Source organism: Heliangelus exortis, chromosome 12, assembly GCF_036169615.1.
Source record: "Heliangelus exortis chromosome 12, bHelExo1.hap1, whole genome shotgun sequence".
Classification (NCBI taxonomy): domain Eukaryota; kingdom Metazoa; phylum Chordata; class Aves; order Apodiformes; family Trochilidae; genus Heliangelus; species Heliangelus exortis.
The window spans coordinates 10,577,706-10,590,256 of record NC_092433.1 but is presented as its reverse complement, the minus strand read 5'-3'; the positions used below and the strand labels follow the sequence as shown (position 1 = coordinate 10,590,256).

The 12,551-nt window shown below is 48.7% G+C and overlaps 1 protein-coding gene across 2 annotated transcripts in view; it reads right to left on the bottom strand.

Moving 5' to 3' along the window:
- Positions 1 to 297: 297 nt before the first annotated feature.
- The window catches only part of PLXNA1 (plexin A1), a 114,175-nt gene continuing 101,921 nt past the window's right edge, over positions 298 to 12,551 (bottom strand). For both annotated transcript variants that reach the window (XM_071755981.1, XM_071755982.1), the window contains exons 28-32: positions 11,867 to 12,057; positions 10,863 to 11,032; positions 8,962 to 9,174; positions 5,757 to 5,907; positions 298 to 2,310 (exon numbers count right to left, since the gene is read on the bottom strand). In XM_071755981.1, the coding sequence (XP_071612082.1) occupies positions 2,215 to 2,310; positions 5,757 to 5,907; positions 8,962 to 9,174; positions 10,863 to 11,032; positions 11,867 to 12,057 (821 nt within the window). In that variant the 3' untranslated portion in view covers positions 298 to 2,214. The remainder of the gene's footprint in view (positions 2,311 to 5,756; positions 5,908 to 8,961; positions 9,175 to 10,862; positions 11,033 to 11,866; positions 12,058 to 12,551) is intronic.

The window sequence follows — 12,551 nt, the reverse complement described above, 5'->3', positions numbered from 1 at the left end:
TTTTTTTTGTAATCAACATCTCCTTTCCCTCCTTATTAAAACAAAACCAAACCAAACAAAATTACAACATAATGAGAGATGTGCAGGCTTCAAACGATTGTTCTGCATGGTGAGAAAGGCTTGGAAATTTTTTCCAGACCATTTGGTATACTTCTTTTTTTTTTTTTTATTTGGAGTTGTTTGTTTTGTTTTAACTGGCTGTGTAAATTCATTTCATATTTATATTGGTTTGATTCTCCTTCAGTTAACTATACAGCACCCCACTGGGGCACGAGAATTAGATTGTAACCACATATATATATATATACACACTTTTATTATTATTCTTTTTAATTAAAAACTTCATTATTTCTCCCTCTCCACCTTAACTTGTGATTTAAGAGAATGGACAGAAATCAACTGTGTTTCTTTCCACTTGGATTTTGACAGCCACCCACTCCTGGCAGAGTTTGGCCCCATCTGCTGTGGCCCGAGCAGCAATGGGAGCTCTCGGCACAGAAAAGGTCCAGAAAAGGAAAGGGGTTTGCTCATGTTTTTGGAAGTTTTTGGTCACCTGTTGCCATTTAGGGCAGCATTCGGCACCTTTTCACCTCTGGAAAGCACAAACCCATGAGGATGTGACATTTCAAAGGGGCAGATGATGGAAAGACCTTGGGTTTCCAGCAAACCCCCCAGCAAGGCAGAGGAGGCAGAGGGAAGACATGGTGAAAGCAAGGAGGGAAAGGGGGAGAAAGAAGGAAAAGACAGAGAAAGAAAGGTCAACCTTGGGTGGAAAGGCCTGCACACATTTGAGCTTCCCAGGGTGGGGGAGTGGGTGACAGCCCTGCGGTGGCTGAGCATCCTGGTCACCATATGGGGTTTGCCAGGGGATAACCCAGTCAGGAGCCTCCTCTTTTCCCCAGGGATCTGGTCCCTTCCCCTGCATCAGCACAAAAAGATGATGGGGAGAAAAAAATAAAGGGGCTTTGTTAAGGTTGCTCAAGCACACCAGGGGAACTGCCAAAACAAAACAGGCTGGATCTTCATGAACTCTCCTGACATCACACCCGGGATCCTTCAGCAATCCTCTGCCCGGTATCATCCCAGGGCAGGCAGGGGCAGCACTGTCCGAACCTCCCCATGGCCACCAGATCAGGAAAACAAGGACAAGCAAAACAAAACACCAACTGTCCCTCAGCAATCCCTCAGGAAAAGGGAAACCATCCTCAGGATATCCTTTCCTTTCCAATTGTGACTTCCAGAACCACTCCAGCAGCATTTAAATAAGAGCATCTATCCCGCTAAAAAAACTCACCTCTTTTTTCTTTTTTTTTCTTTTTCTTTTTTTTTCTGCACTAAACAACATTCAAATAAAACATGGCACAGGACGTATTTTAAGAAATATCAAAGCTCAGGGATGTCTCCCTTTCCTGCCCATCCCTACTGCCCCCATCCCTAGACCTCCCCAGCAACAGTCCTTTAGCTTATTCTTTAAAACTGTTTGTTAGTATGTTGCAAAAATTTTGAATATTTTTCCCCTCCCCTTTTTTGTTATAATTTTTTTCTTTAAATTAAAAATTTTGTTTGTCTCATGTAAATTGTGCAAATATAGCAGTTAACACTAGTGGCAGAAGGCCAGAGAGAAAGAGAGAGAGAAGGAGGAAGAGACAGAAGAAGAGAGGAGGAGGAAGAGAGGGGGTGGCCAGCTGGGGGGGGGAAAGGAGGGGAGAGCAAGTCAAGTACAGTAAAAATAGGAACCCGCCCACCCACCCTCCCTCCACCAAAGACACAACAACATCCAAATGCTGTCCGAGAAGCCCCATGGTCCCATCCCTCCTTCCTTGGGGGTTCAGGAGCTCTGCCCGGGCAGAGGATGCCCAGCGGGTCCATGGGGCAGGTGAGCCCCTTCTCCTCCGCCTGGCATCGCCTCTCTGCAAGGTCCCTGCTGCATCTTGGTGGGATTGAGGGGGTTGTCTCTTGTGTGAGGGGAGGGATTTATCAACGTTGCTGCTGTAGTCAGGTTTTGTGTTTTGTTTCGTTGTTGTTGTTTTGTTTTGTTTTCCACTAAAGCACGAGGTTTCCTTGTTTGTCTGTGGGAAGCGTGCGGAGGCATGGGGGATCCCGCAGGTCTGGCAGCCCCAAAGTCTTCTTCTGCCCGTGGGTGCTGCTGGCCGGTCCTCCCTCCCTCCCTCCTGCTGCCCCGCTGCCCGGGGTGCTGGCACTGCCACTGCCCTCTCAGCTGCTTAAGGCCATTGTGTCGATCGCCTGCTCCAGCTTGCTCCTCAGCCGCTGCCTCCGGGCCTGCTCATCTTTCTCCAACGCAGCTAAAATCTGTGGGGGAGAGGGGAGAAGAGAAGATGATGAGGAGATGAACTCCCAGCCTCCCTGTTGCCCACACGGATGCACTGGCTCATCAACAGCATAAGAGCACAGGGATGTGGTCCCAAGGGTTCATTCCTGTCCCTAATAAGGCCAGGAAAGGGCCAGGGAGGCATGAGGAGGAGGACACTGCCTGCGTGTGGACACTCCAAAGGCGGAGCTCCCCAAGGGGCTGCAGTGACACCAGGGACCTGCTCAGTACTACTGAGAAGCCAACTTGCACATGGGGAAAACAAAGAAAATGAACATCCAACAATGGGGGTGAACCCCAAAACCAAGACATCACCTTCCCAACACATCTGTGACTCCAACAACACTCCAACATCAGAGGGAGACCAGGGCTGCATTTCAGGGACCATAATCAAGCCATGAACTTGCTCCATGAACACAGACAGACCAAACCCATGAGGCTTCAGCTGCCACCCATGACAAAACCTGTCTCACCCTCAAGTGGGACAGTCAGGGGTCACTGGGTGCTGGAAGGAAAGCAAAGCCTGCTTCGCTGGGAGTCCTTGGTCCTGTGCAAGGGGTTCATCAACAGACATCCCATCCAACCATGGTGTTTTTTCCTGGAAATGCCCCTTCTCTGAACAAACTCCTGGCCGTGATGACAGATCACAGGGTGAAGGGACTGTCCCTAACCCTGGGCTGGATGCAGTGATGCCTGCAGGGCTAGAGAAGGGCTGGCAGCAGAGGGAGGGGTGGAGGACGAGATTCAGAATGGGGAGAAGGGAGTAATGAAGTGTAAAATGAAGGGGCAGTTGCCCTCCCAGCAGCCTCATCTCCCTCACATCATGCCAGCAGAGCAGAAAAGCTGATTTAAAAAACCAAACCTGACAGAAATCTCATCTCCTCGGGTGAGCTAGTTGAGAGAGCAAATTTTTTGCAATTAAATATCAAGGCATCCGTCAAAGGGGACTTGATTAACCATTTCATTGGCTGCATAATTGGAAACAAACTGTTGTATAATTAATAGACTTACTAGGAGGCAGGCAAAGTCCATCAGGAGCCCTACAGGTAACTTCTTAATGGGGAATCAGGTCCCTTTGATTAAGAGCTGCTGCAGCGCCGGCGGGTTGTGGAGCAGTGCACGGGGCCGTGCTGTGCAGCAGCCACCACACTACCCTGCACCAGCCTCTGGCCACCAACCTGTCTGGCTCTCCACCAGGCTTTTTGGGACAGCAGAGGCTGGTCCCTGTGGGGCAGGAGGAGATGCTTGATGGGAAATTTATTCCCAAAGGAAAGGGGAATGCTGCATCTTGACAGCAGTAACAGGTCCTGAGGAAGGGGAAACTTGCCAGCAAGAGCCAGGATCATCTGATTTACCTCCCCTGGCAGCAAAGACCATGGAGTGCAGCTGGACTTGGGAGAGCTCATAGATTCTGCCACAAACCTGCCGCCAGGGACACTCCCCCACCATCCATCTCCACAGCCGCTGCCAGCCCTCACACTACACACAGAATAAAAACTATAAAAACCCTCATGCAGAAACCAAAAGCTCATGTGTCTTGAAGGTGGCTGAGCTGGAACCAAATGAGATGGCTCCAAGAAGTGGAAGAGGAGCCTGTTGCCCTCACCCAGCTCTCCAGTAAGACACCTGTGTATCCTGGGATGCTGAGATGTCTGAAGATTCACAACCTGCACTTGCGTTTATTTGCTCCTCTTTTATCTCAGCCTTATAGAAACAATGCAGTCAAAGGCAACCTGTGCCAAGCACAGACAGAGTCCCAGGTTTGTCACCTGCTGTAAGGAGCCAGGACCACTGATTATCAAGATGCAAGTACCCAAATGAAAATTAATTATGATTTTCATTCACAGCCAATGACAGCATATTATTGCACAGAACAACAGGAAAAATTATTCTCTCCAATTTTGCATCAAAGAGAGTGCAATCGGGCTGCATATAATTGTGCTTAATGAATGAAAACAAACAAAGGGAACAGCTGCGATTTATTAATCCCATTACAAATAATAAAAGAAGTTCCTGAGAGCTGTGAACACACTTGCAATGCTCAGAGAACAGGCAACAGCAAGACACTCAACAGATGTGAGGCTGCCATTTGTGGGCATGAAGAGGACCTGAGTCCCTAAAGGGCAGCTCATTAATGCCACACAGTCCCATCTCTGCTCTTGCCCAGGGCTTGGAGATTTATTTAAGGCTTGGAGGACTTTTTAGCCTGGAGGAAGCAAGAACCTGATGATGGCTGAGGGATGACGGCTGCCCTGCAGTAGACCCAGATCCTTCAAACTACTCCTCTTCCACCCTCATGGTAGCTACAGAGCTGTTGAACAAGCTGTAAAATCCCTGAAAACCCTTCACAGCCAATTCATCATATAGATGGGGCCTTCCTAGACATGCCATCCCAAGTTGTTTGGGGAACAGCACAGAAATCCTACCAGCAGGGTCACCAGCCACACAATAACTACCCACACAGTGCCTTCAAAAGCAGCAAAGTTTCCTCCCATCCCTGTAGGCAAGCCAGGCCCTTCTCCTCTTCATCCTCACTCCTGCAAACTACTCAGTTCCATGAGGATTTTGGCCACCACAGTCCCAGTGCTGACTTTAGACCCAGGAGCCAAGTCTGCTACAACTTGCCCATGGACTCCCTAATTTCACGTCTCAAAGAGGTGCTGGGAGATGCCTCATGTGATTCTTGCAGGGTACGAGGGTGACTCTGATTCCTCTCCCAGCAGAGCAAAAGGTTGGCTCTCCCAGCTCTCTCCCAGTTACAAGATATTCTGGCACTCTGTCTTCTAAGTAAGCGAGTCATGAGCCCATTTTATTGGGACAATAAAGCCTATACTATCATGTTGTATGTATAGAATCATATTTTACTGTAGTTACATATTTTATTGCTTTAATAAAAAGATGCGGGACATGGATTTGAGCAGTGCTTTACAAAGTTAATTTGTATAAATTACAGCAGAGAAGGTTTTAACCATTCTCACTGATGGTCAGAGAGCAAGCATTGAAGAGGCCCACACATCCTCTGGCATCCCTAGGAAGTGGAGCTGGACACTGCCTGTCTAATCACACAGTGGTGGTACTGCCATAGCACTGGGTCAGTGGATAGGAGAGGCAAGGAAGGAGGGCACACCATGATAACACCCCAAATTCTGCCACCCTGCAGAGCTCATATGCCAAATGAGTCGAAAAATAGGTGTTTCCCACACTACTCACTGCAGCAAATACAGGGAATGAGATGCTGCCTACACCAGTGCCCACTTCCACACCTCCCAGACATTTCCTCCTTTGACAGCTTGAGCACAGGCACAGCCTGTGTTGCCCTCCTGCATTTCACCGGGTGTTTTTCTAACAGGAAAAGTGTGGGGACTGCAGAAATGAGGGCAAAGGAAGCCCTTGCAGCCAAGCTTGAGTCCCCATCACCACATCTTACCTCATCCTTGTACTTGGTGATGTAGGAGTAGATCTCGTGCAGTGCACTCATGCTGTTGAACTGGCTGAGGTGTAACCGCGACTGCTCCGCCAGGTACGCGCTCATGTCCTGGTCACTGATCGCTGGCATTTTAGCAATATCTGCATAATATCTGCAAGGGAGAAACGGAAGAGTGGGTTGGAAATGGGGACAGAAAGAAAAGAACAAGCCCCGGCCACGATGCTTGCTGGGAATGGCCTCTGGAGAGGCAAGGTGAGGAGCAGCCTGCCTCCAGGTGGGGATGTACCACCAACAAGCTAGGAAGAACTTTTGCTTTCAGCAAAACCCAAGGTTCTGCAGACAATTCTGTGAAATCAAGGGATCCCAGGCAGCAGAGGAGGCAGCTGATGCCTCAGCACATGATGCCTCAGCACATACCTGGGCCAAATGACTTGATGATCTCATGCCTTCTTGTGCTTCTCTGATGGCTGCTACCAGCAAGACACTACCTTATATTTCATAAGACACCTTAAGACTTGCAGTCCCATCCCATAGCTGCTTGACTGATACGCTCAGCAGGTACAAGGAAATGCAGACACAGGTTATATGGTCCAGAATCATAATGGTAAAACAGAATACTGAACAGGATATTGACCAAAAGCATATGCAGCAGTGGACTAGCTGCTGAGGTCCTTCAAGAAGCCAGGGCAGGCCTCTATTAAAAAAAAAACAACAATGCTACCCACAGCAAAATGAGTCCTGGCTACTCCCACCACCTGGCAAAGCAGAGTGCCAGTTTACTTTACTCATGATTCCTCAAACTACTCTGAAATTTCTGGTACAGTGATCAGCATCATCAGCTGAATGCTGAGGTGGAACACGACTGAAGCACTTAGATAGGAGCAGATGGCCCTGAGACCACTTGAGGAGATGGATATGAGGATCCACTCCATCCCATGGCGCTGAACTCAGCTACTGTTAAAATACTTGGACGGTTTTATAGAGGTTCATTCACACCCAGAAAGTGATGCCAGAGATTTCCTCAATGCTGTCAAGAGAGCAGTGGTCTGAGGTGAGGATCTCTGATTAAACCAGGCATCAAGAGATCTGCTACATGGGTCAAGACATCACCAGCAAAGCAATATCTCCTAAAGCTGATATTACTTCTACCTACGTTGAGGAATATTAAGGACAATAAGCCAAACATTCTCAGTTACAGACAGCTTCAATTAGCAAAGAAATCCCATATAGAACCTCCTGGCCAATGCACAGGTGAAGGTCCCTGTGGGAAGGGAATTGTAGGAGGTCAATGGACAAGAGAGAGCTGCTGAAGCAGCTTTATGACTGACACAACAAGATGTTCAGGTAACCTGCAGCAGTTTTACATTCAAGGTTTTGTAACAACACAAAGGATGGCAGGAAGTGATCATTTTTTCAATACCAGTGTACGTGGTTCATGTGGACCAAGATCTCAGTCACATCTACCATTTCTGGAGTACCTCTACCACAGCCATGGCCCTGGTAGCAGTTCCTTTGGGTTTCCCCAGGCTCCTCAGCCCTTCACCATGCTATTCTTGCCTCAGACTGGCAGGATGCCTTTTTTTCAGCTGGTGCCGGAACCACAGTGGCAGCCAGACCTGCTGTTGGGGCTTGCAGTCCCACTCACTCACCCTTGTGTTGCTTCCATACTGTCTCTGCAAAGCTTTGTGACAATACCTGGGCCAAATGCCAGAAACACTGATTACACCATAAACCTCTACAGCAGAGGAGCAGTGGGAGACAGAGTCACACCCGGCCCAGGGCAGCTCTGCCCCCTGCTCGCCTGCCTCTGGGACCATCCTGGCTGTGAGCAATAGCAGAGCATCTGTCACAAGTGAGATCTCCCACTTCTCCCCCCCAGGCACACAGTGTACCTAGACCAGTGTTTCCCTCTGGAATACCTTTTTTTTCTCTGGGCACATACAGAGAGAAATATTTTTGTCATAGGTCTGGCAAGGTCTGAAGTTTGTGATGTTCCTACACAACCCCACTCCAAAGCCCTCTTCAGTTCTCTGCAATGAACTTTCTCTTATTACAATGCAGTTCAACTCTCATCTCAGCCTTCATATTTCAGGGGCACCTCTTCTTCTGATCCAAGCTCTACATTCCTCGAGGGGACAAGCTTGTCTTTGTACCTGCCTGCCAAGCACCAGCCATGCCAATGGTGTGACAAAAATAACTGAACAAGCAAGTATCCAAAGGCTGATTCAGGCTACAAAGTTTCATGCTTGCATACTACAGAGTTTAATGCTTATTGCTGCTTATTGCTGGACAACTTTCATTTGCTTAATTGTGTTACCTGGTCTAGATGCTGAAAAAGTGAAAGGTTCTCAATTTAAAAAAAAAAAAAAAAAAAAAACAAAAAACTATAATCTATAGCCCAGCTAACCACAACAAGGGGGACAGGGGGACAGTTGCACAGAAACCTGAAATCTGCCAATTTTTAAGCCTGATGCAACATTTTAACAGTAGCTCTATTTGGAGGACATCTCCTAGGTTTGTCTCCCAAAAGGATAAAGCTAAACACAGTGTTATGCCTGAGCGCATCAATTTGCAATCAGTAGCATTCAAACCCTGAACCTTTAACACTGCATTAATTCAGTGGAACAGAAGGATGTCTCTCGACAGCTAACAGTGAACATGGAGGGTGTCAGGGGAAGTCAGGGGACCTGCTCCTCCCCTGCTCCCCGGCACAGTGATAGCAGTCTCAGAGCAAACACTCTCATCAGGATCCTGGGCGAGATGTCCCACTGGATGAGAGATGGGAAATGGTAATTTTCAACCACTTCAGCAAAACCTGGGTGTATTGTTGTGGCATAAAAAAGGTTCTCTAGTCCAAGGCTGACTTCTCAACACTCTTTGAAAGCAATCAAGGGAGGTGTTAGAAATTCCCTAGCACAGACTGAGTTTTTACAGCAGAAAACAACCTGAGAGTGGAGGTTGCTTTTAGCACCCTTAAGCAAGTCAGAAATGACTCTGCCAAACAGTCATTGCTAACTCATTCCAGGAGACAATCACAAGAAAGCATCATCTCCCAAACCAGAGGATCACCTTCCACAAATATTGTACAGTACCTCTTCAGACAGTTGCCAAGAGGAGTGTTCTCAAGAGCCCAAGTCCCCACACCACATAACCTGCACTGTAAGTCCTCCAGGTGAAGCAAGGAGCTATTGCCAAGTCTACTCACCTTTCTACCCAGCTCTTGTAGTTGGGGATGTCCTTGGCATACAGTAGTTTGTTGGAGGGAGAGTCTTTTCCTAGCTTGTGCTCAGAAGTTGAGCAGGAGTCCATGAATGTCTGAGCCACCACAGATAGGCAGGCATCAGTAATACTGTTCTTGTGAATGTCGAACACAAACTGGGGGTTCTTTATCACATTCACCCAAAAACGTAGAGGTAGACTGTGGGATGAAGGAAACAAGAGTCAGCAACTGAACCAAGCTCTCTAGGGCAGCTGGCACACACATGCACCTCAAGTTGTGGAGAACAAGCAGGCCACTTCTCCCAGCACCCCAGAGATGCAAAAAACATGAGGCAAATGGATGTTCCCCTCTGTCCACCCTCACATGGCCACAGCTCTCTGTGGAAAAGTTCCTCAGCACTAACATCCCCAAATGCAAAACAGGGAGAACAAATCTGTGCTTTCTGCAAGGATTCACCCATCCTGAAGAGCCCTTGTTGAGCCATGGGTCAAACCAGGCACCATTCCCTTCTCTCATCAATAATCATTTTGAAGGCACTGAGTAGTATTTTACACGTCTCCCCCGTTGGAGGAGGGAGTTAACTGGACTCCTCAAAGGACTCATTAGCACATTTAAAACCAGAGGAGAATTTAAGCAGTCTCTAAAGCTGGAAATAGAGCTCCCAGCTGCAGAGGCAGTGGTTCTCCTGGCCAGCCACCGACTGGATGTTTGCTGCACACTGACACACGTGCCACCCTCCATGGCTCCATTTCCCAACCCCTTCCTCTCCCAGGAGTATCTCAGGACCTCCCCCCATCAGAAGGCCTCTCTGCTCTGTCATCCCTCAGCACTCACACCCAGCAAATGCTTTTATCTTAGACAAAACACACTTGGTTTCCCAGGCCTTCCCTAATGAGGGTACTGGGTGCATGTACATATTTCATTTGAGAAGGGAACCGGCCTGGAGAAATTAGCTCCACGCATCGAATTAGAGCCCAGAGATAAGCACAGACATTAGTATGCAGGAGCCTGCAAGCCCAGCCCCTATGGAGCGGGGCTTTTTTTTTCCTCTCTTGCCTTTTGCTCCTTCTTTTAATATAGAAAGCCGAGTTATAAATCAGTTCCAAGCACTTCCGCGCTCTCACATCTCCATTTAAAAATGTTTCTTTTCCTGCCCTGCTAATTGCCAACAGTTACTGAACTATACAAAAGCAATTTGGCTGCCATTTAACAAATGCCAGACACGGGAATGTACGTACCCGTCTCCAGTCAGGGCAAGATCAGAGAGATGAAATCAGTGAGGCAGCAGAAAAGAAAAATGCCGAGGGGGGGCTGCGGAGCAGGAGAGAACGTCTGCTCCAGCCCTGCCCCAGTGTGGCACTCACAGAGGTCTCCTCAGCAGCTCCACTCACTTTTCAGAGAGCAATGAGCAGAGGTGATGGGCTGGTTCTGTGGGCAAGGTCAGGGAGGATGCACCCGTGGCTTTACGCTGACTTCGCTCGTCTGAGAGGTGGTAGGGAGGGGGGGAAACACCATTAGAACAGTGCAGATGAGCACTGGGACTGGCATCTCTGGAGAAGGCCAGAGGATGGAGAAGCCCAAGAGGTGTTTGCCCAGGGCTGAGGTGGGACCAGAGCTGCTGTGGTCCTTGGATGACTACAGCCGTGAGGGGGAGCACGGTGCCAGGGATGCAGGGATGGAGGGGCCAGGGAGCACTGCATTCCTGGGATTCTTTCTGCTCCAGGAAGGCATGCAAGAGATTTACCCACACCCAAAATACAGAGATAGGGGCCTCTCTTGCCCTGGATCGTTTCCAGGGACATATTTCTACTCCCCGTAGGAGAGGTAGGAAGTATCATTAGCTGTGATATCATTAGCCCCCCATCCCACTGCCCCTTCTCCATTACCAGTTACTCTTCCAGGTGTGCCTGACATCATAATCATTGATCTGATGCTTATCAGCTTGTTCATCCAGGAAATCAAACATGTATTTGATGGCGAGGGGCAGCGCGCTCCCTCGATGTGCTGTGCTGAAGATGGTCTCAAACAGGTCATCCACGAATTTCTGCAGGGTGCCCTGAAGGAGAGAGAAAGGCACAAATCAGCAACACCCAGAGCCCACAGAGATGAGTTAAAGATCAGCCTTTAAACCAGTTTCACTTCTATTCCTAAAACCTGGAAGAGAAGTACAGTGTAGTCTGTGTACACCTCAGTGATGAGGTGTATCTACTGCATGACCTGGCACACTAAAAGCATACAGATAAAAAAACATACAGAACAAAAAACAAGTGCATGTATGTCATATCAAGGTTTATTTGGGTCTCATTAACGTACCCAAGACCTGAGGACAAACATCACTGAACAAGCCCTTGTTCCACAGGCAGGGAGCCAAGTCAAGGCAAGATGCTAAAGCCCAGTCTCTGTATCCTGAGCTGGACTCTTCATAACAGGTCCTCCACCCCTGTCTGGAGTCACCTCAGACACACAGCTCTCCACTCAGAAGGTTTTATATGTGCTGAGGGAAGGAGAACCTGCTGTGATGCCAAATGCCCCGAGTAATTACCCTTCCCACATCACTGATTTTGCAGCCTTATCCCAAACACCAAAAGGGATGAGGTGCCTGCCCTCTCTGTTTTGCAGTCCAGTAGCTGCTCAAGGACAGAGGGAACAGTAGAAACACCAAGAGTGTAAGAAGCAAATAGGAAAATCCTCTCAAGTGGTATTCACTGAGGACTTATACACAAAACCACCACCTCCAGCTCAAGAAAGAGACTGGGAGAGTAGCTCCTCCTGTGTGGAAGGAGAAGTCTAATAAAAAAGCACTGCTTACTAACTTTTAGACAACCCAAATCACCACCCTTCCCTACCCATCTGAAAAGCCAGTTGGCAGTGCTGTGTCCCCATGCCATACCTTGGTGGCTAACAAGCGGGTCAAGTAGATTTCAGAGACCATCTTGCTGCCCCGGTCGCCCTCCCGCTGGTCCATGTGGTCGTGGTTTTTCACCAGGTGCCAGAGCTTGGTGCCACTCTCCAGGTCAGGGGTGATCATGGGTGTCCGTGAGCGCAGGCTGTCGGGGCTGCTGGCTGTCCTCAGCATGCTCTCTGCAGGCACCAAGGACAGGGGACACTAGTACCCTGCCCAGCTCCACCTTGCCACCAGCTTCTCTGTCCCCCTTCCCTCCACTGTGGCTTTGCAGTACATCATGGCTATGAAACGGGAGCTTTGGGATCCAGCCTCTGCAGCCATCACATTTTGGGAGCTCTGCTAGGACCATCCTCACAGCCTGCTGGGCTATGTCCAAGCCTGGCTGATGAACAGGAGCCAGGACCATCATGGAAGGGTTTCTGCAAAGATTTGTTCTCCTCCCAGCACTCAGGTGCCAGGATCAGAGATGCTTCCTGTGTCAGTCAGAGCTGACCACACTATTCCTTCCCCACCCAGCATGTGCACTGGAGCCCTCAACTCTGCTCATTTAAGTACAAAGGACCTCTCTGCCGATTTTAATTACATTTCAGGGGAATAAAAGGAAACGGATCCCTTTGCAGCAGTCATCTGACACGTGTCTTTCTCCCCTGAGTCCGACATGTTGCAAAAA